Source organism: Oncorhynchus keta, chromosome 30 (genome assembly GCF_023373465.1).
Source record: "Oncorhynchus keta strain PuntledgeMale-10-30-2019 chromosome 30, Oket_V2, whole genome shotgun sequence".
Lineage (NCBI taxonomy): Eukaryota > Metazoa > Chordata > Actinopteri > Salmoniformes > Salmonidae > Oncorhynchus > Oncorhynchus keta.
The window spans coordinates 20,629,888-20,656,822 of record NC_068450.1 but is presented as its reverse complement, the minus strand read 5'-3'; the positions used below and the strand labels follow the sequence as shown (position 1 = coordinate 20,656,822).

The following is a 26,935-nucleotide window of genomic DNA, read 5'->3' as shown; positions in this document are numbered from 1 at the left end:
GGCTGAACGGACCAGAGGTGACTCATTGGGGTATGGCTGAAAGGACCAGAGGTGACTCATTGGGGTATGGCTGAACGGACCAGAGGTGACTCATTGGGGTGTGGCTGAACGGACCAGAGGTGACTCATTGGGGTATGGCTGAAAGGACCAGAGTTGACTCATTGGGGTATGGCTGAAAGGACCAGAGGTGACTCATTGGGGTATGGCTGAACGGACCAGAGGTGACTCATTGGGGTATGGCTGAATGGACCAGAGGTGACTCATTGGGGTATGGCTGAGCGGACCAGAGGTGACTCATTGGGGTATGGCTGAACGGACCAGAGGTGACTCATTGGGGTATGGCTGAACGGACCAGAGGTGACTCATTGGGGTATGGCTGAACGGACCAGAGGTGACTCATTGGGGTATGGCTGAAAGGACCAGAGGTGACTCATTGGGGTATGGCTGAAAGGACCAGAGGTGACTCATTGGGGTATGGCTGAAAGGACCAGAGGTGACTCATTGGGGTATGGCTGAACGGACCAGAGGTGTCTCATTGGGGTATGGCTGAAAGGACCAGAGGTGACTCATTGGGGTATGGCTGAAAGGACCAGAGGTGACTCATTGGGGTATGGCTGAAAGGACCAGAGGTGACTCATTGGGGTATGGCTGAACGGACCAGAGGTGACTCATTGGGGTATGGCTGAAAGGACCAGAGGTGACTCATTGGGGTATGGCTGAAAGGTCCAGAGGTGACTCATTGGGGTATGGCTGAAAGGACCAGAGGTGACTCATTGGGGTATGGCTGAAAGGACCAGAGGTGACTCATTGGGGTATGGCTGAAAGGACCAGAGGTGACTCATTGGGGTATGGCTGAAAGGACCAGAGGTGACTCATTGGGGTATGGCTGAAAGGACCAGAGGTGACTCATTGGGGTATGGCTGAACGGACCAGAGGTGACTCATTGGGGTATGGCTGAAAGGACCAGAGGTGACTCATTGGGGTATGGCTGACCGGACCAGAGGTGACTCATTGGGGTATGGCTGAAAGGACCAGAGGTGACTCATTGGGGTATGGCTGAAAGGACCAGAGGTGACTCATTGGGGTATGGCTGAACGGACCAGAGGTGACTCATTGGGGTATGGCTGAAAGGACCAGAGGTGACTCATTGGGGTATGGCTGAAAGGACCAGAGGTGACTCATTGGGGTATGGCTGAAAGGACCAGAGGTGACTCATTGGGGTATGGCTGAAAGGACCAGAGGTGACTCATTGGGGTATGGCTGACCGGACCAGAGGTGACTCATTGGGGTATGGCTGAAAGGACCAGAGGTGACTCATTGGGGTATGGCTGAAAGGACCAGAGGTGACTCATTGGGGTATGGCTGACCGGACCAGAGGTGACTCATTGGGGTATGGCTGAAAGGACCAGAGGTGACTCATTGGGGTATGGCTGAAAGGACCAGAGGTGACTCATTGGGGTATGGCTGAACGGACCAGAGGTGACTCATTGGGGTATGGCTGAAAGGACCAGAGGTGACTCATTGGGGTATGGCTGAACGGACCAGAGGTGACTCTTTGGTTTTTAGGACTACAAGCTCTATAAAGGTATGATTACCATCATAGACCTCTTCCTCTCCATCATTCTCCATGAGCTCATCATCTGAACAGATACTGAGAACATTCACCAGCATCTCTGTCACTGTGGAAAGATAGAGACAGAGAGACAGAGAGACAGAGAGACAGAGAGACAGAGAGAAAGAGAGACAGAGAGAAAGAGAGAGAAAGAAAGAGAGAAATCTGTAATGTCTTTATTCTTTTGGAAATTCTGTTAATGTAATGTTTATTGTTATTTTTTATTGTTTATTTCACTTTTGTATATTATCTACTTCACTTGCTTTGGCAATGTTAACATACGTTTCCCATGCCAATAAAGCCCATGAATTTAATTGAATAGAGAGAGAGAGAGAGAGAGAGAGAGAGAGAGAGAGAGAGAGAGAGAGAGAGAGAGAGAGAGAGAGAGAGAGAGAGAGAGAGAGAGAGAGAGAGAGAGAGAGAGAGAGAGAGAGAGAGAGAGAGAGAGAGAGAGAGAGAGAGAGAGAGAGAGGGCACAGTCAATATGAGACAGAGAGAGAGGGCACTGCCAAATGTATGACCATATTAGAGACACATATTTCCCTCAGATTACACAGACCCAAAATGAATTTGAAAATAAATCCAATATTGATAAACTCCCATATCTATTGGGTGAAATACTACAGTGTACCATCACATCTGTCACGCCCTGACCTTAGAGCTTTTTACGTCTCTATTTTGGTTAGGCCAGGGTGTGACTAGGGTGGGCATTCTATGTTCCTTTCTCTATGTTTTTGTATTTCTTTGTTTTGGCCGGGTATGGTTTTCAATCGGGGACAGCTGTCTAGCTTAGTCTCTGATTGGGAACCATACTTAGGTAGCTTTTTCTCTCAGGGTTTTTGTGGGTAGTTTTGTGTTTCCGCACCTGACAGGACTGTTTCGGTTTTCGTTCATTCTCTTTGTTATTTTTGTTATTTAGTGTGTAGTTGAAATAAAAGTATAAAAACTTACCACGCTGCACATTGGTCCGATGATTCCTCATCTTCCGACGTCGAATATCGTTACAGAACTACCCACCACAAACGGACCAAGCAGCGTGGTAACGAGGACCCTGGAGACAGGCTGGGGAATATTGCCGCCCAAAGGAAGAACTAGAGGCAGCCAAAGCTGAGGCGGCGATATGAGGCAAGGTAGCACAGCAGGCACGAGAGGCAGCCCCCAAAAAATGTGTGGGGGGGCACACAGGGAGATTGGCGGAGTCAGTCGATAGACCTGAGCCAACTCCCCGTGCTTACCGGAAGCAGCGTGGTACTGGTCAGGCACCGTGTTATGCGGTGAAGCGTATGGTGTCTCCAGTGCGCGTTCATAGCCCGGAGCGCTATACGCCAGCCCCCCGCAAGTGCCATGCGAGAGTGGGCATCCAGCCAGGACGGATTGTGCCAGCTCAGCGCGTTTGGTCTCCGGTGCGCCGTTTCGTCCCAGGGTATCCTGCGCTGGCTCTGCGTACTGTGTCTCCAGGGCGCTGGGAGGGTTCAGTTCGCCCTAAGCCTGCACTCCGCCCGTGCCGGGCGAAAGTGGGCATTGAGCCTAATGGAGAGGTGCGAGTGTTATGCACCAGATCTCCAGTGCTCCCCCACAGCCCAGTTCGGCCTGCACTCTGGAGGGGCCGGGCTAAAGTGGGCATTCAGCCTGGAGGAGTGGTGCCAAGGCCGCGCACCAGAGCTCCCCCACAGCCCAGTTCATCCGGTGCCTCCTCCACGCACCAGGCCTCCTGTAGGTCTTCCCAGCCGGATGGGCCCTGTGGCAGACCCACGTACTAGGCTGTCTCTGCGTCTCCTCCCTCCAGCGACGCCCTCCAGTCCAGAGCCCCCAGTGTCGCCCTCCAGTCAGGAGCTTCCAGCGACGCCCTCCAGTCCGGGGCTCTCTACGAGGGTCCCCAGTCCGGGGCCCGCTACCAGGTGTACTACTGTCACGCCCTGACCTTAGAGCTTTTTATGTCTCTATTTTGGTTAGGCCAGGGTGTGACTAGGGTGGGCATTCTATGTTCCTTTTTCTATGTTTTTATATTTATTTGTTTTGGCCGGGTATGGTTCTCAATCAGGGACAGCTGTCTGTCGTTGTCTCTGATTGGGAACCATACTTAGGTAGCTTTTTCCCACAGGGTTTTGAGGGTAGTAATCTTCTGTTTTGTGTTTCTGCACCTGACAGGACTGTTTCGGTTTTCGTTCATTCTCATTGTTATTTTTGTTATTTTGTGTATAGTGTATAAACACTTACCGGCTGCGCTTTGGTCCGATGATTCCTCATCTTCCGACAATGAATATCGTTACAGCAGCAAGATTTGTAACTTGTTACCACAAGAAAATGGCAACCAGTGAAGCTCAAAAACTACTGTAAATACAACCCATATTTATGTTTATTTATTTTCCCTTTTGAGACAGAGAGAGACAGAATCAGAGTGAGAGAGAGACAGAGAGAGAGAGTGCACAGTCAATATGAGACAGAGAGAGAGAGAGAGACAGAGGGAGAGATACAGAGGGAGAGAGAGAGAGAGAGAGAGAGAGAGAGAGAGAGAGAGAGAGAGAGAGAGAGAGACCGAGACACAATATAGAGCATATTAAGAGAACATAATATTTTGGTGTTTGTAATATGTGTAGTCGTTGTTCACACCTTTCTCTCCAACGAAGGGCAGGGACCAGGTGAAGACATCCATGAAGTTGGGCAGCCAGTAGGGATGAGGGGAACAGTTGAACTGGCGGATGTTCATCACGTTGTTCTCATACTTCAGAACCGCCGCTGTGAAAGAACGAGAGTGGGCAGGCCTGTTACACACTCATAGCCTACTGGTGTGCGTGTGTGTGAGTGTGCGTGCGCGCGTGCGTGTGTCTCGGACCTTTGTTGTTGTAGACGTCCAGGTAGTTAGGTGCTGAGAAGATGGTGATGAGGGAGGGGAAGCCTGTAGTCTGACTCTTTCTGTACATTCGGTATCTAAACAGGGACACAGTTAGGGAATCCAGATTAGGATTAGGGTTAGGATTCCATAGATTGGGGTTGAACATTAATGGGTGTAGGGTTAAATATATGGTTGTTGTGTGGTTAAGGTTAGACTTGACTGTGGACAGCTGTGTTTAGAAATGGAATGATTTGATTATGAAACCTGACGCTGCTGTTTTGGTTGACGGAACTGTTTGTGTTGACATAACAACCCCTATCACCTATTAACCCACATCCCCACCCCCCAAACACTTAACCCACACGCCCCACCCCCAAACACTTAACCCACATCCCCACCCCCAAACACTTAACCCACATCCCCACCCCCAAACACGTAACCCACATGCCCCACCCCCAAACACTTAACCCACATGCCCCACCCCCAAACACTTAACCCACATCCCCACCCCCCAAACACTTAACCAACATGCCCCACCCCCCAAACACTTAACCCACATGCCCCACCCCCCAAACACTTAACTCACACGCCCACCCACCAAACACTTAACCCACATACCCCACCCCCCAAACACTTAACCCACATCCCCACCCCCCAAACACTTAACCCACATCCCAACCCCCAAACACTTAACCCACATCCCAACCCCCAAACACTTAACCCACATCCCCACCCCACAAACACTTAACCCACTTCCCCACCACCAAACACTTAACCCACATCCTCACCCCCCAAACACTTAACCCCCATCCCCACCACCAAACACTTAACCCACTTCCCCACCCCCAAACATTTAACCTACAGTCCCACCCCCAAACACTTAACCCACATCCCCACCCCCCAACACTTAACCCACATCCCCCACCCTCAAACACTTAACCCACCTCCCCCCACCCCCCAAACACTTAACCCACATCTCCACCCCCAAAACACTTAACCCACAGCCCCCGCCCCCAAACACTTAACCCCAATCCCCACCCCCAAACACTTAACCCACATCCCCACCCCCCAAACACTTAACCCACATCCCAACCCCCAAACACTTAACCCACATCCCAACCCCCAAACACTTAACCCACATCCCCACCCGACAAACACTTAACCCACTTCCCCACCACCAAACACTTAACCCACATCCCTCACCCCCCAAACACTTAACCCCCATCCCCACCACCAAACACTTAACCCACTTCCCCACCCCCAAACATTTAACCCACAGTCCCACCCCCAAACACTTAACCCACATCCCCACCCCCAAACACTTAACCCACATCCCCCACCCTCAAACACTTAACCCACATCCCCCCACCCCCAAACACTTAACCCACATCCCCAGCCCCCAAACACTTAACCCACATCCCCCACCCCTCAAACACTTAACCCACATCTCCACCCCCAAAACACTTAACCCACAGCCCCAGCCCCCAAACACTTAACCCCAATCCCCACCCCCAAACACTTAACCCACATCCCCACCCCTCAAACACTTAACCCCCATCCCCACCCCTCAAATACTTAACCCCCATCCCCACCCCAGAAACACTTAACCCACATCCCCCACCCCCAAACACTTAACCCCAACCCCAGCCCTTAACCCCCAAACACTTACCCCCAACCCCAGCCCCCAAACACTTAACCCCCATCCCCACCCCTCAAACACTTAACCCACATCCCCAGCCCCCAAACACTTAACCCCCAACCCCAGCCCCCAAACACTTAACCCCAACCCCAACACCCAAACACTTAACCCCAACCCCAGCCCCCAGCCCCCAAACACTTAACCCCCATCCCCACCCCTCAAACACTTAACCCATATCCACAGCCCCTAGCCCCCAAACACTTAACCCCCATCCCCACCGTCAAACACTTAACCCCAACCCCAGCCCCCAGCCCCCAGCCCCCAAACACTTAACCCACATCCCCACCCCTCAAACACTTAACCCCCATCCCCACCCCAGAAACACATAAACCACATCCCCCCACCCCCCAAACACTTAACCCCAACCCCAGCCCCGAGCTCCCAGCCCCCAAACACTTAACCCCCATCCCCACCCCTCAAACTCTTAACCCACATCCCCAGCCCCCAAACACTTAACCCCAACCCCAGCCCCCAAACACTTAACCCACATCCCAGCCCCGGATCAACACACACTATGTCACTCACCATGTGAAGAATAACACATTGTTTTGTCAATAACCAAAGAAAAAGTAGGGCTCCTCTTACCCAGAATCTTGCGCTTCATGGGCTCTGATGACTGACAACAAGTTGTTGGTCTGTAGAAACTCGCACACTGCAGGGTAACTGGAGAGAGAGAGAGATTTCATTCTGAACAACAATTATATCAGACGAGGAAAGTAGGCCTACTCTGAAACAGTTTACATTGAATGACCACCAGGGGTCATCATTCAGCCCAAAATGAACAGCAGAACCAGCTCGAGAAGGAGGGCAGTGTATGTTCCTCTCAGTAGACTGGTGTATGCTCCATATTGTATAGCACCATATTATGACAACAGTCTCAACTATCCATCTCTCCAATCCTCTGGTCTCTCATTTTATTAATCTCTTTTTTCTCCCTCACTCCCCATCCCTCTCAAGCTCTTTTTTCCTCAGTGTCTTAATATCAATCCCCAATCTAGCAATAGTAACCAGAAGTCATGGAAACAGAACGGTGCAGTCTCCCTAGGGATTGTGGGATGTTTTTTGTTTTTTAATATATATTTTTATCAAAATTTTTCAAAATGTACATTAATGTATGTACAAAGACTTTACCATATCCCAAGCCCTCCCTCCACACACCTCAGTCCACCCACCTCGATTCCCTCCAAACCACTCACCCCAACCCCCTCCAAGCCACCCACCCCAATCACCCCATATACCGAACCCACACCCTCCCTCAGTTCGGTCCAAGAAAAAAACAATTGTGCAGAGACATCACAACAAATAAACAAACAAAATACAGGGGGGGGAAATCATTAGTCTCACATACAAACAACTCAATACACAAGATACAGGGGGGGAAATCATTAGTCTCACATACAAACAACTCAACATACAAGATACAGGGGGGGAAATCATTAGTCTCACATACAAACAACTCAACACACAAGATACAGGGGGGGAAATCATTAGTCTCACATACAAACAACTAAACACACAAGATACAGGGGGGAAAATCATTAGTCTCACATACAAACAACTCAACACACAAGATACAGGGGGGGAAATCATTAGTCTCACATACAAACAACTCAACACACAAGATACAGGGGGAAATCATTAGTCTCACATACAAACAACTCAACATACAAGATACAGGGGGGGAAATCATTAGTCTCACATACAAACAACTCAATACACAAGATACAGGGGGGGAAATCATTAGTCTCACATACAAACAACTCAACACACAAGATACAGGGGGGGAAATCATTAGTCTCACATACAAACAACTCAATACACAAGATACAGGGGGAAATCATTAGTCTCACATACAAACAACTCAACATACAAGATACAGGGGGGATATCATTAGTCTCACATACAAACAACTCAACATACAAGATACAGGGGGAAATCATTAGTCTCACATACAAACAACTCAACATACAAGATACAGGGGGAAATCATTAGTCTCACATACAAACAACTCAACATACAAGATACAGGGGGAAATCATTAGTCTCACATACAAACAACTCAACATACAAGATACAGGGGGAAATCATTAGTCTCACATACAAACAACTCAACATACAAGATACAGGGGGAAATCATTAGTCTCACATACAAACAACTCAACATACAAGATACAGGGGGAAATCATTAGTCTCACATACAAACAACTCAACATACAAGATACAGGGGGAAATCATTAGTCTCACATACAAACAACTCAACATACAAGATACAGGGGGAAATCATTAGTCTCACATACAAACAACTCAACATACAAGATACAGGGGGAAATCATTAGTCTCACATACAAACAACTCAACATACAAGATACAGGGGGAAATCATTAGTCTCACATACAAACAACTCAACATACAAGATACAGGGGGAAATCATTAGTCTCACATACAAACAACTCAACATACAAGATACAGGGGGAAATCATTAGTCTCACATACAAACAACTCAACATACAAGATACAGGGGGAAATCATTAGTCTCACATACAAACAACTCAACATACAAGATACAGGGGGAAATCATTAGTCTCACATACAAACAACTCAACATACAAGATACAGGGGGAAATCATTAGTCTCACATACAAACAACTCAACATACAAGATACAGGGGGAAATCATTAGTCTCACATACAAACAACTCAACATACAAGATACAGGGGGGGAAATCATTAGTCTCACATACAAACAACTCAACATACAAGATACAGGGGGGGAAATCATTAGTCTCACATACAAACAACTCAACATACAAGATACAGGGGGGGAAATCATTAGTCTCACATACAAACAACTCAACATACAAGATACAGGGGGGAAATCATTAGTCTCACATACAAACAACTCAACATACAAGATACAGGGGGATATCATTAGTCTCACATACAAACAACTCAACACACAAGATACAGGGGGGGAAATCATTAGTCTCACATACAAACAACTCAACATACAAGATACAGGGGGAAATCATTAGTCTCACATACAAACAACTCAACACACAAGATACAGGGGGGGAAATCATTAGTCTCACATACAAACAACTCAACATACAAGATACAGGGGGAAATCATTAGTCTCACATACAAACAACTCAACATACAAGATACAGGGGGAAATCATTAGTCTCACATACAAACAACTCAACATACAAGATACAGGGGGAAATCATTAGTCTCACATACAAACAACTCAACATACAAGATACAGGGGGATATCATTAGTCTCACATACAAACAACTCAACATACAAGATACAGGGGGAAATCATTAGTCTCACATACAAACAACTCAACATACAAGATACAGGGGGAATCATTAGTCTCACATACAAACAACTCAACACACAAGATACAGGGGGAAATCATTAGTCTCACATACAAACAACTCAACATACAAGATACAGGGGGAAATCATTAGTCTCACATACAAACAACTCAACACACAAGATACAGGGGGAAATCATTAGTCTCACATACAAACAACTCAACATACAAGATACAGGGGGAAATCATTAGTCTCACATACAAACAACTCAACATACAAGATACAGGGGGAAATCATTAGTCTCACATACAAACAACTCAACATACAAGATACAGGGGGAAATCATTAGTCTCACATACAAACAACTCAACATACAAGATACAGGGGGAAATCATTAGTCTCACATACAAACAACTCAACATACAAGATACAGGGGGAAATCATTAGTCTCACATACAAACAACTCAACATACAAGATACAGGGGGAAATCATTAGTCTCACATACAAACAACTCAACATACAAGATACAGGGGGAAAAAATTAGTCTCACATACAAACAACTCAACATACAAGATACAGGGGGAAATCATTAGTCTCACATACAAACAACTCAACATACAAGATACAGGGGGAAATCATTAGTCTCACATACAAACAACTCAACATACAAGATACAGGGGGAAATCATTAGTCTCACATACAAACAACTCAACATACAAGATACAGGGGGAAATCATTAGTCTCACATACAAACAACTCAACACACAAGATACAGGGGGAAATCATTAGTCTCACATACAAACAACTCAACATACAAGATACAGGGGGAAATCATTAGTCTCACATACAAACAACTCAACACAAGATACAGGGGGGAAATCATTAGTCTCACATACAAACAACTCAACATACAAGATACAGGGGGAAATCATTAGTCTCACATACAAACAACTCAACATACAAGATACAGGGGGAAATCATTAGTCTCACATACAAACAACTCAACATACAAGATACAGGGGGAAATCATTAGTCTCACATACAAACAACTCAACATACAAGATACAGGGGGGGAAATCATTAGTCTCACATACAAACAACTCAACATACAAGATACAGGGGGGGATATCATTAGTCTCACATACAAACAACTCAACATACAAGATACAGGGGGGGAAATCATTAGTCTCACATACAAACAACTCAACATACAAGATACAGGGGGGGAAATCATTAGTCTCACATACAAACAACTCAACATACAAGATACAGGGGGGGAAATCATTAGTCTCACATACAAACAACTCAACATACAAGATACAGGGGGAAATCATTAGTCTCACATACAAACAACTCAACATACAAGATACAGGGGGGAAATCATTAGTCTCACATACAAACAACTCAACATACAAGATACAGGGGGAAATCATTAGTCTCACATACAAACAACTCAACATACAAGATACAGGGGGGGAAATCATTAGTCTCACATACAAACAACTCAACATACAAGATACAAGGGGGGAAATCATTAGTCTCACATACAAACAACTCAACATACAAGATACAAGGGGGAAATAATTAGTCTCACATACAAACAACTCAACATACAAGATACAAGGGGGAAATCATTAGTCTCACATACAAACAACTCAACATACAAGATACAGGGGGGAAATCATTAGTCTCACATACAAACAACTCAACATACAAGATACAAGGGGGGAAATCATTAGTCTCACATACAAACAACTCAACATACAAGATACAGGGGGGAATCATTAGTCTCACATACAAACAACTCAACATACAAGATACAGGGGGAAATCATTAGTCTCACATACAAACAACTCAACATACAAGATACAAGGGGGGAAATCATTAGTCTCACATACAAACAACTCAACATACAAGATACAGGGGGAAATCATTAGTCTCACATACAAACAACTCAACATACAAGATACAGGGGGGGAAATCATTAGTCTCACATACAAACAACTCAACATACAAGATACAGGGGGGGAAATCATTAGTCTCACATACAAACAACTCAACATACAAGATACAGGGGGAAATCATTAGTCTCACATACAAACGACTCAACATACAAGATACAGGGGGGAAATCATTAGTCTCACATACAAACGACTCAACATACAAGATACAAGGGGGGAAATCATTAGTCTCACATACAAACAACTCAACATACAAGATACAGGGGGAAATCATTAGTCTCACATACAAACAACTCAACATACAAGATACAGGGGGAAATCATTAGTCTCACATACAAACAACTCAACATACAAGATACAGGGGGAAATCATTAGTCTCACATACAAACAACTCAACATACAAGATACAGGGGGAAATCATTAGTCTCACATACAAACAACTCAACATACAAGATACAGGGGGGAAATCATTAGTCTCACATACAAACGACTCAACATACAAGATACAAGGGGGGAAATCATTAGTCTCACATACAAACAACTCAACATACAAGATACAGGGGGGGAAATCATTAGTCTCACATACAAACGACTCAACATACAAGATACAGGGGGAAATCATTAGTCTCACATACAAACAACTCAACATACAAGATACAGGGGGAAATCATTAGTCTCACATACAAACGACTCAACATACAAGATACAAGGGGGGAAATCATTAGTCTCACATACAAACAACTCAACATACAAGATACAGGGGGGGAAATCATTAGTCTCACATACAAACAACTCAACATACAAGATACAGGGGGGGAAATCATTAGTCTCACATACAAACAACTCAACATACAAGATACAGGGGGGAATAATTAGTCTCACATACAAACAACTCAACACACAAGATACAGGGGGAAAAAAATTAGTCTCACATACAAACGACTCAACACACAAGATACGGGGGGGAAATCATTAGTCTCACATACAAACAACTCAACACACAAGATACAGGGGGGGAAATCATTAGTCTCACATACAAACAACTCAACACACAAGATACAGGGGGGGAAATCATTAGTCTCACATACAAACAACTCAACATACAAGATACAGGGGGAAATCATTAGTCTCACATACAAACGACTCAACATACAAGATACAGGGGGAAATCATTAGTCTCACATACAAACAACTCAACATACAAGATACAGGGGGAAATCATTAGTCTCACATACAAACAACTCAACATACAAGATACAGGGGGAAATCATTAGTCTCACATACAAACAACTCAACATACAAGATACAGGGGGAAATCATTAGTCTCACATACAAACAACTCAACATACAAGATACAGGGGGAAATCATTAGTCTCACATACAAACAACTCAACATACAAGATACAGGGGGAAATCATTAGTCTCACATACAAACAACTCAACATACAAGATACAGGGGGAAATCATTAGTCTCACATACAAACAACTCAACATACAAGATACAGGGGGAAATCATTAGTCTCACATACAAACAACTCAACATACAAGATACAGGGGGGAAATCATTAGTCTCACATACAAACAACTCAACATACAAGATACAGGGGGGAAATCATTAGTCTCACATACAAACAACTCAACATACAAGATACAGGGGGAAATCATTAGTCTCACATACAAACAACTCAACATACAAGATACAAGGGGGAAATCATTAGTCTCACATACAAACAACTCAACATACAAGATACAGGGGGGGAAATCATTAGTCTCACATACAAACAACTCAACATACAAGATACAGGGGGGGAAATCATTAGTCTCACATACAAACAACTCAACATACAAGATACAGGGGGATATCATTAGTCTCACATACAAACGACTCAACATACAAGATACAAGGGTGGAAATCATTAGTCTCACATACAAACGACTCAACATACAAGATACAAGGGGGAAATCATTAGTCTCACATACAAACAACTCAACATACAAGATACAGGGGGAAATCATTAGTCTCACATACAAACAACTCAACATACAAGATACAGGGGGAAATCATTAGTCTCACATACAAACAACTCAACATACAAGATACAGGGGGGGAAATCATTAGTCTCACATACAAACAACTCAACATACAAGATACAGGGGGAAATCATTAGTCTCACATACAAACAACTCAACATACAAGATACAAGGGGGAAATCATTAGTCTCACATACAAACAACTCAACATACAAGATACAGGGGGGATATCATTAGTCTCACATACAAACAACTCAACATACAAGATACAGGGGGAAATCATTAGTCTCACATACAAACAACTCAACATACAAGATACAGGGGGAAATCATTAGTCTCACATACAAACAACTCAACATACAAGATACAGGGGGAATCATTAGTCTCACATACAAACAACTCAACATACAAGATACAGGGGGAAATCATTAGTCTCACATACAAACAACTCAACATACAAGATACAGGGGGGGAAATCATTAGTCTCACATACAAACAACTCAACATACAAGATACAGGGGGGGAAATCATTAGTCTCACATACAAACAACTCAACATACAAGATACAGGGGGGGAAATCATTAGTCTCACATACAAACAACTCAACATACAAGATACAGGGGGAAATCATTAGTCTCACATACAAACAACTCAACATACAAGATACAGGGGGAAATCATTAGTCTCACATACAAACAACTCAACATACAAGATACAGGGGGGGAAATCATTAGTCTCACATACAAACAACTCAACATACAAGATACAGGGGGAAATCATTAGTCTCACATACAAACAACTCAACATACAAGATACAAGGGGGAAATCATTAGTCTCACATACAAACAACTCAACATACAAGATACAGGGGGAAATCATTAGTCTCACATACAAACAACTCAACATACAAGATACAGGGGGAAATCATTAGTCTCACATACAAACAACTCAACATACAAGATACAGGGGGAAATCATTAGTCTCACATACAAACAACTCAACATACAAGATACAGGGGGAAATCATTAGTCTCACATACAAACAACTCAACATACAAGATACAGGGGGAAATCATTAGTCTCACATACAAACAACTCAACATACAAGATACAGGGGGAAATCATTAGTCTCACATACAAACAACTCAACATACAAGATACAGGGGGAAATCATTAGTCTCACATACAAACAACTCAACATACAAGATACAGGGGGAAATCATTAGTCTCACATACAAACAACTCAACATACAAGATACAGGGGGAAATCATTAGTCTCACATACAAACAACTCAACATACAAGATACAGGGGGAAATCATTAGTCTCACATACAAACAACTCAACATACAAGATACAGGGGGAAATCATTAGTCTCACATACAAACAACTCAACATACAAGATACAAGGGGGATATCATTAGTCTCACATACAAACAACTCAACATACAAGATACAGGGGGAAATCATTAGTCTCACATACAAACAACTCAACATACAAGATACAGGGGGAATCATTAGTCTCACATACAAACAACTCAACATACAAGATACAGGGGGAAATCATTAGTCTCACATACAAACAACTCAACATACAAGATACAGGGGGAAATCATTAGTCTCACATACAAACAACTCAACATACAAGATACAGGGGGAAATCATTAGTCTCACATACAAACAACTCAACATACAAGATACAGGGGGGAAATCATTAGTCTCACATACAAACAACTCAACATACAAGATACAGGGGGAAATCATTAGTCTCACATACAAACAACTCAACATACAAGATACAGGGGGAAATCATTAGTCTCACATACAAACAACTCAACATACAAGATACAGGGGGAAATCATTAGTCTCACATACAAACAACTCAACATACAAGATACAGGGGGAAATCATTAGTCTCACATACAAACAACTCAACATACAAGATACAGGGGGAAATCATTAGTCTCACATACAAACAACTCAACATACAAGATACAGGGGGAAATCATTAGTCTCACATACAAACAACTCAACATACAAGATACAGGGGGAAATCATTAGTCTCACATACAAACAACTCAACATACAAGATACAGGGGGAAATCATTAGTCTCACATACAAACAACTCAACATACAAGATACAGGGGGAAATCATTAGTCTCACATACAAACAACTCAACATACAAGATACAGGGGGAAATCATTAGTCTCACATACAAACAACTCAACATACAAGATACAGGGGGAAATCATTAGTCTCACATACAAACAACTCAACATACAAGATACAGGGGGAAATCATTAGTCTCACATACAAACAACTCAACATACAAGATACAGGGGGAAATCATTAGTCTCACATACAAACAACTCAACATACAAGATACAGGGGGAAATCATTAGTCTCACATACAAACAACTCAACATACAAGATACAGGGGGGGAAATCATTAGTCTCACATACAAACAACTCAACATACAAGATACAGGGGGGAAATCATTAGTCTCACATACAAACAACTCAACATACAAGATACAGGGGGAAATCATTAGTCTCACATACAAACAACTCAACATACAAGATACAGGGGGAAATCATTAGTCTCACATACAAACAACTCAACATACAAGATACAGGGGGAAATCATTAGTCTCACATACAAACAACTCAACATACAAGATACAGGGGGAAATCATTAGTCTCACATACAAACAACTCAACATACAAGATACAGGGGGGAAATCATTAGTCTCACATACAAACAACTCAACATACAAGATACAGGGGGAAATCATTAGTCTCACATACAAACAACTCAACATACAAGATACAGGGGGGAAATCATTAGTCTCACATACAAACAACTCAACATACAAGATACAGGGGGAAATCATTAGTCTCACATACAAACAACGCAACATACTAGATACAGGGGGGGAAATCATTAGTCTCACATACAAACAACTCAACATACAAGATACAGGGGGGGAAATCATTAGTCTCACATACAAACAACTCAACATACAAGATACAGGGGGGAAATCATTAGTCTCACATACAAACAACTCAACAGACAAGATACAGGGGCGAAATCATTAGTCTCACATACAAACAACTCAACATACAAGATACAGGGGGAAATCATTAGTCTCACATACAAACAACTCAACATACAAGATACAGGGGGAAATCATTAGTCTCACATACAAACAACTCAACATACAAGATACAGGGGGGGAAATCATTAGTCTCACATACAAACAACTCAACATACAAGATACAAGGGGGAAATCATTAGTCTCACATACAAACAACTCAACATACAAGATACAGGGGGAAATCATTAGTCTCACATACAAACAACTCAACATACAAGATACAGGGGGGGAAATCATTAGTCTCACATACAAACAACTCAACACACAAGATACAGGGGGAAATCATTAGTCTCACATACAAACAACTCAACATACAAGATACAGGGGGAAATCATTAGTCTCACATACAAACAACTCAACACACAAGATACAGGGGGGGAAATCATTAGTCTCACATACAAACAACTCAACATACAAGATACAGGGGGAAATCATTAGTCTCACATACAAACAACTCAACATACAAGATACAGGGGGAAATCATTAGTCTCACATACAAACAACTCAACATACAAGATACAGGGGGAAATCATTAGTCTCACATACAAACAACTCAACATACAAGATACAGGGGAAATCATTAGTCTCACATACAAACAACTCAACATACAAGATACAGGGGGAAATCATTAGTCTCACATACAAACAACTCAACATACAAGATACAAGGGGGGAAATCATTAGTCTCACATACAAACAACTCAACATACAAGATACAAGGGGGGAAATCATTAGTCTCACATACAAACAACTCAACATACAAGATACAGGGGGGGAAATCATTAGTCTCACATACAAACAACTCAACATACAAGATACAAGGGGGGAAATCATTAGTCTCACATACAAACAACTCAACATACAAGATACAGGGGGGGATATCATTAGTCTCACATACAAACAACTCAACATACAAGATACAGGGGGGAAATCATTAGTCTCACATACAAACAACTCAACATACAAGATACAAGGGGGGAAATCATTAGTCTCACATACAAACAACTCAACATACAAGATACAGGGGGAAATCATTAGTCTCACATACAAACAACTCAACATACAAGATACAGGGGGAATCATTAGTCTCACATACAAACAACTCAACATACAAGATACAGGGGGAAATCATTAGTCTCACATACAAACAACTCAACATACAAGATACAGGGGGGATCATTAGTCTCACATACAAACAACTCAACACACAAGATACAGGGGGGAAATCATTAGTCTCACATACAAACAACTCAACACACAAGATACAGGGGGGGAAATCATTAGTCTCACATACAAACAACTCAACATACAAGATACAGGGGGGGAAATCATTAGTCTCACATACAAACAACTCAACATACAAGATACAGGGGGGAAATCATTAGTCTCACATACAAACAACTCAACATACAAGATACAGGGGGGGAAATCATTAGTCTCACATACAAACAACTCAACATACAAGATACAGGGGGGGAAATCATTAGTCTCACATACAAACAACTCAACATACAAGATACAGGGGGAAATCATTAGTCTCACATACAAACAACTCAACACACAAGATACAGGGGGAAATCATTAGTCTCACATACAAACAACTCAACATACAAGATACAGGGGGGAAATCATTAGTCTCACATACAAACAACTCAACATACAAGATACAGGGGGGGAAATCATTAGTCTCACATACAAACAACTCAACATACAAGATACAGGGGGAAATCATTAGTCTCACATACAAACAACTCAACATACAAGATACAGGGGGAAATCATTAGTCTCACATACAAACAACTCAACATACAAGATACAGGGGGAAATCATTAGTCTCACATACAAACAACTCAACATACAAGATACAGGGGGAAATCATTAGTCTCACATACAAACAACTCAACATACAAGATACAGGGGGAAATCATTAGTCTCACATACAAACAACTCAACATACAAGATACAGGGGGAAATCATTAGTCTCACATACAAACAACTCAACATACAAGATACAGGGGGAAATCATTAGTCTCACATACAAACAACTCAACATACAAGATACAGGGGGAAATCATTAGTCTCACATACAAACAACTCAACATACAAGATACAGGGGGAAATCATTAGTCTCACATACAAACAACTCAACATACAAGATACAGGGGGAAATCATTAGTCTCACATACAAACAACTCAACATACAAGATACAGGGGGAAATCATTAGTCTCACATACAAACAACTCAACATACAAGATACAGGGGGAAATCATTAGTCTCACATACAAACAACTCAACATACAAGATACAGGGGGAAATCATTAGTCTCACATACAAACAACTCAACATACAAGATACAGGGGGAAATCATTAGTCTCACATACAAACAACTCAACATACAAGATACAGGGGGAAATCATTAGTCTCACATACAAACAACTCAACATACAAGATACAGGGGGAAATCATTAGTCTCACATACAAACAACTCAACATACAAGATACAGGGGGAAATCATTAGTCTCACATACAAACAACTCAACATACAAGATACAGGGGGAAATCATTAGTCTCACATACAAACAACTCAACACACAAGATACAGGGGGAAATCATTAGTCTCACATACAAACAACTCAACATACAAGATACAGGGGGAAATCATTAGTCTCACATACAAACAACTCAACATACAAGATACAGGGGGAAATCATTAGTCTCACATACAAACAACTCAACATACAAGATACAGGGGGAAATCATTAGTCTCACATACAAACAACTCAACATACAAGATACAGGGGGAAATCATTAGTCTCACATACAAACAACTCAACATACAAGATACAGGGGGAAATCATTAGTCTCACATACAAACAACTCAACATACAAGATACAGGGGGAAATCATTAGTCTCACATACAAACAACTCAACATACAAGATACAGGGGGAAATCATTAGTCTCACATACAAACAACTCAACATACAAGATACAGGGGGAAATCATTAGTCTCACATACAAACAACTCAACATACAAGATACAGGGGGAAATCATTAGTCTCACATACAAACAACTCAACATACAAGATACAGGGGGAAATCATTAGTCTCACATACAAACAACTCAACATACAAGATACAGGGGGAAATCATTAGTCTCACATACAAACAACTCAACATACAAGATACAGGGGGAAATCATTAGTCTCACATACAAACAACTCAACATACAAGATACAGGGGGGGAAATCATTAGTCTCACATACAAACAACTCAACATACAAGATACAGGGGGGAAATCATTAGTCTCACATACAAACAACTCAACATACAAGATACAGGGGGGGAAATCATTAGTCTCACATACAAACAACTCAACATACAAGATACAGGGGGGAAATCATTAGTCTCACATACAAACAACTCAACATACAAGATACAGGGGGAAATCATTAGTCTCACATACAAACAACTCAACATACAAGATACAGGGGGAAATCATTAGTCTCACATACAAACAACTCAACATACAAGATACAGGGGGGGGAAATCATTAGTCTCACATACAAACAACTCAACATACAAGATACAGGGGGAAATCATTAGTCTCACATACAAACAACTCAACATACAAGATACAGGGGGAAATCATTAGTCTCACATACAAACAACTCAACATACAAGATACAGGGGGAAATCATTAGTCTCACATACAAACAACTCAACATACAAGATACAGGGGGAAATCATTAGTCTCACATACAAACAACTCAACATACAAGATACAGGGGGAAATCATTAGTCTCACATACAAACAACTCAACATACAAGATACAGGGGGAAATCATTAGTCTCACATACAAACAACTCAACATACAAGATACAGGGGGAAATCATTAGTCTCACATACAAACAACTCAACATACAAGATACAGGGGGAAATCATTAGTCTCACATACAAACAACTCAACATACAAGATACAGGGGGAAATCATTAGTCTCACATACAAACAACTCAACATACAAGATACAGGGGGAAATCATTAGTCTCACATACAAACAACTCAACATACAAGATACAGGGGGAAATCATTAGTCTCACATACAAACAACTCAACATACAAGATACAGGGGGAAATCATTAGTCTCACATACAAACAACTCAACATACAAGATACAGGGGGAAATCATTAGTCTCACATACAAACAACTCAACATACAAGATACAGGGGGAAATCATTAGTCTCACATACAAACAACTCAACATACAAGATACAGGGGGAAATCATTAGTCTCACATACAAACAACTCAACATACAAGATACAGGGGGAAATCATTAGTCTCACATACAAACAACTCAACATACAAGATACAGGGGGAAATCATTAGTCTCACATACAAACAACTCAACATACAAGATACAGGGGGAAATCATTAGTCTCACATACAAACAACTCAACATACAAGATACAGGGGGAAATCATTAGTCTCACATACAAACAACTCAACATACAAGATACAGGGGGGAATCATTAGTCTCACATACAAACAACTCAACATACAAGATACAGGGGGAAATCATTAGTCTCACATACAAACAACTCAACATACAAGATACAGGGGGAAATCATTAGTCTCACATACAAACAACTCAACATACAAGATACAGGGGGAAATCATTAGTCTCACATACAAACAACTCAACATACAAGATACAGGGGGAAATCATTAGTCTCACATACAAACAACTCAACATACAAGATACAGGGGGAAATCATTAGTCTCACATACAAACAACTCAACATACAAGATACAGGGGGAAATCATTAGTCTCACATACAAACAACTCAACATACAAGATACAGGGGGAAATCATTAGTCTCACATACAAACAACTCAACATACAAGATACAGGGGGAAATCATTAGTCTCACATACAAACAACTCAACATACAAGATACAAGGGGGAAATCATTAGTCTCACATACAAACAACTCAACATACAAGATACAGGGGGAAATCATTAGTCTCACATACAAACAACTCAACATACAAGATACAGGGGGGAAATCATTAGTCTCACATACAAACAACTCAACATACAAGATACAGGGGGAAATCATTAGTCTCACATACAAACAACTCAACATACAAGATACAGGGGGAAATCATTAGTCTCACATACAAACAACTCAACATACAAGATACAGGGGGAAATCATTAGTCTCACATACAAACAACTCAACATACAAGATACAGGGGGAAATCATTAGTCTCACATACAAACAACTCAACATACAAGATACAGGGGGAAATCATTAGTCTCACATACAAACAACTCAACATACAAGATACAGGGGGAAATCATTAGTCTCACATACAAACAACTCAACAACAAGATACAGGGGGAAATCATTAGTCTCACATACAAACAACTCAACATACAAGATACAGGGGGAAATCATTAGTCTCACATACAAACAACTCAACATACAAGATACAGGGGGAAATCATTAGTCTCACATACAAACAACTCAACATACAAGATACAGGGGGAAATCATTAGTCTCACATACAAACAACTCAACATACAAGATACAGGGGGAAATCATTAGTCTCACATACAAACAACTCAACATACAAGATACAGGGGGAAATCATTAGTCTCACATACAAACAACTCAACATACAAGATACAGGGGGAAATCATTAGTCTCACATACAAACAACTCAACATACAAGATACAGGGGGAAATCATTAGTCTCACATACAAACAACTCAACATACAAGATACAGGGGGAAATCATTAGTCTCACATACAAACAACTCAACATACAAGATACAGGGGGAAATCATTAGTCTCACATACAAACAACTCAACATACAAGATACAGGGGGAAATCATTAGTCTCACATACAAACAACTCAACATACAAGATACAGGGGGAAATCATTAGTCTCACATACAAACAACTCAACATACAAGATACAGGGGGAAATCATTAGTCTCACATACAAACAACTCAACATACAAGATACAGGGGGAAATCATTAGTCTCACATACAAACAACTCAACATACAAGATACAGGGGGAAATCATTAGTCTCACATACAAACAACTCAACATACAAGATACAGGGGGAAATCATTAGTCTCACATACAAACAACTCAACATACAAGATACAAGGGGGGAAATCATTAGTCTCACATACAAACAACTCAACATACAAGATACAGGGGGAAATCATTAGTCTCACATACAAACAACTCAACATACAAGATACAAGGGGGAAATCATTAGTCTCACATACAAACAACTCAACATACAAGATACAGGGGGGAAATCATTAGTCTCACATACAAACAACTCAACATACAAGATACAGGGGGAAATCATTAGTCTCACATACAAACAACTCAACATACAAGATACAGGGGGAAATCATTAGTCTCACATACAAACAACTCAACATACAAGATACAGGGGGAAATCATTAGTCTCACATACAAACAACTCAACATACAAGATACAGGGGGGAAATCATTAGTCTCACATACAAACAACTCAACATACAAGATACAGGGGGAAATCATTAGTCTCACATACAAACAACTCAACATACAAGATACAGGGGGGGAAATCATTAGTCTCACATACAAACAACTCAACATACAAGATACAGGGGGAAATCATTAGTCTCACATACAAACAACTCAACATACAAGATACAGGGGGAAATCATTAGTCTCACATACAAACAACTCAACATACAAGATACAGGGGGAATCATTAGTCTCACATACAAACAACTCAACATACAAGATACAGGGGGAAATCATTAGTCTCACATACAAACAACTCAACATACAAGATACAGGGGGAAATCATTAGTCTCACATACAAACAACTCAACATACAAGATACAGGGGGAAATCATTAGTCTCACATACAAACAACTCAACATACAAGATACAGGGGGAAATCATTAGTCTCACATACAAACAACTCAACATACAAGATACAGGGGGGAAATCATTAGTCTCACATACAAACAACTCAACATACAAGATACAGGGGGAAATCATTAGTCTCACATACAAACAACTCAACATACAAGATACAGGGGGAAATCATTAGTCTCACATACAAACAACTCAACATACAAGATACAGGGGGAAATCATTAGTCTCACATACAAACAACTCAACATACAAGATACAGGGGGAAATCATTAGTCTCACATACAAACAACTCAACATACAAGATACAGGGGGAAATCATTAGTCTCACATACAAACAACTCAACATACAAGATACAGGGGGAAATCATTAGTCTCACATACAAACAACTCAACATACAAGATACAGGGGGAAATCATTAGTCTCACATACAAACAACTCAACATACAAGATACAGGGGGAAATCATTAGTCTCACATACAAACAACTCAACATACAAGATACAGGGGGGAAATCATTAGTCTCACATACAAACAACTCAACATACAAGATACAGGGGGAAATCATTAGTCTCACATACAAACATTAGTCTCACATACAAGATACACAAGATACAGGGGGAAATCATTAGTCTCACATACAAACAACTCAACATACAAGATACAGGGGGAAATCATTAGTCTCACATACAAACAACTCAACATACAAGATACAGGGGGAAATCATTAGTCTCACATACAAACAACTCAACATACAAGATACAGGGGGAAATCATTAGTCTCACATACAAACAACTCAACATACAAGATACAGGGGGAAATCATTAGTCTCACATACAAACAACTCAACATACAAGATACAGGGGGAAATCATTAGTCTCACATACAAACAACTCAACATACAAGATACAGGGGGAAATCATTAGTCTCACATACAAACAACTCAACATACAAGATACAGGGGGAAATCATTAGTCTCACATACAAACAACTCAACATACAAGATACAGGGGGAAATCATTAGTCTCACATACAAACAACTCAACATACAAGATACAGGGGGAAATCATTAGTCTCACATACAAACAACTCAACATACAAGATACAGGGGGAAATCATTAGTCTCACATACAAACAACTCAACATACAAGATACAGGGGGAAATCATTAGTCTCACATACAAACAACTCAACACACAAGATACAGGGGGAAATCATTAGTCTCACATACAAACAACTCAACATACAAGATACAGGGGGAAATCATTAGTCTCACATACAAACAACTCAACATACAAGATACAGGGGGAAATCATTAGTCTCACATACAAACAACTCAACATACAAGATACAGGGGGAAATCATTAGTCTCACATACAAACAACTCAACATACAAGATACAGGGGGAAATCATTAGTCTCACATACAAACAACTCAACATACAAGATACAGGGGGAAATCATTAGTCTCACATACAAACAACTCAACATACAAGATACAGGGGGAAATCATTAGTCTCACATACAAACAACTCAACATACAAGATACAGGGGGAATCATTAGTCTCACATACAAACAACTCAACATACAAGATACAGGGGGAAATCATTAGTCTCACATACAAACAACTCAACATACAAGATACAGGGGGGGGAATCATTAGTCTCACATACAAACAACTCAACATACAAGATACAGGGGGAAATCATTAGTCTCACATACAAACAACTCAACATACAAGATACAGGGGGAAATCATTAGTCTCACATACAAACAACTCAACATACAAGATACAGGGGGGATATCATTAGTCTCACATACAAACAACTCAACACACAAGATACAGGGGGGGAAATCATTAGTCTCACATACAAACAACTCAACATACAAGATACAGGGGGAAATCATTAGTCTCACATACAAACAACTCAACATACAAGATACAGGGGGAAATCATTAGTCTCACATACAAACAACTCAACATACAAGATACAGGGGGGATATCATTAGTCTCACATACAAACAACTCAACATACAAGATACAGGGGGGGAAATCATTAGTCTCACATACAAACAACTCAACATACAAGATACAGGGGGAAATCATTAGTCTCACATACAAACAACTCAACATACAAGATACAGGGGGAAATCATTAGTCTCACATACAAACAACTCAACATACAAGATACAGGGGGGATATCATTAGTCTCACATACAAACAACTCAACATACAAGATACAGGGGGGGAAATCATTAGTCTCACATACAAACAACTCAACATACAAGATACAGGGGGGGAAATCATTAGTCTCACATACAAACAACTCAACATACAAGATACAGGGGGGGAAATCATTAGTCTCACATACAAACAACTCAACATACAAGATACAGGGGGGGAAATCATTAGTCTCACATACAAACAACTCAACATACAAGATACAGGGGGGAAATCATTAGTCTCACATACAAACAACTCAACATACAAGATACAGGGGGGGAAATCATTAGTCTCACATACAAACAACTCAACACACAAGATACAGGGGGGGAAATCATTAGTCTCACATACAAACAACTCAACATACAAGATACAGGGGGGGATATCATTAGTCTCACATACAAACAACTCAACATACAAGATACAGGGGGAAATCATTAGTCTCACATACAAACAACTCAACATACAAGATACAGGGGGGAAATCATTAGTCTCACATACAAACAACTCAACATACAAGATACAGGGGGAAATCATTAGTCTCACATACAAACAACTCAACATACAAGATACAGGGGGAATCATTAGTCTCACATACAAACAACTCAACATACAAGATACAAACAACTCAACATACAAGGGGGAAATCATTAGTCTCACATACAAACAACTCAACATACAAGATACAGGGGGAAATCATTAGTCTCACATACAAACAACTCAACATACAAGATACAGGGGGAAATCATTAGTCTCACATACAAACAACTCAACATACAAGATACAGGGGGAAATCATTAGTCTCACATACAAACAACTCAACATACAAGATACAGGGGGAAATCATTAGTCTCACATACAAACAACTCAACACACAAGATACAGGGGGAAATCATTAGTCTCACATACAAACAACTCAACATACAAGATACAGGGGGATATCATTAGTCTCACATACAAACAACTCAACATACAAGATACAGGGGGAAATCATTAGTCTCACATACAAACAACTCAACATACAAGATACAGGGGGAAATCATTAGTCTCACATACAAACAACTCAACATACAAGATACAGGGGGAAATCATTAGTCTCACATACAAACAACTCAACATACAAGATACAGGGGG

The 26,935-nt window shown here is 41.2% G+C and overlaps 1 protein-coding gene across 3 annotated transcripts in view; it reads right to left on the bottom strand.

Annotated features, from left to right (window-relative positions):
- The window catches only part of LOC118377937 (protein phosphatase 3 catalytic subunit alpha-like), a 106,672-nt gene that overhangs the window by 28,933 nt on the left and 50,804 nt on the right, over positions 1–26,935 (bottom strand). For all 3 annotated transcript variants that reach the window (XM_052486894.1, XM_052486892.1, XM_052486893.1), the window contains exons 7-10: positions 6,730–6,807; positions 4,446–4,540; positions 4,223–4,348; positions 1,596–1,679 (exon numbers count right to left, since the gene is read on the bottom strand). In XM_052486894.1, the coding sequence (XP_052342854.1) occupies positions 1,596–1,679; positions 4,223–4,348; positions 4,446–4,540; positions 6,730–6,807 (383 nt within the window). The remainder of the gene's footprint in view (positions 1–1,595; positions 1,680–4,222; positions 4,349–4,445; positions 4,541–6,729; positions 6,808–26,935) is intronic.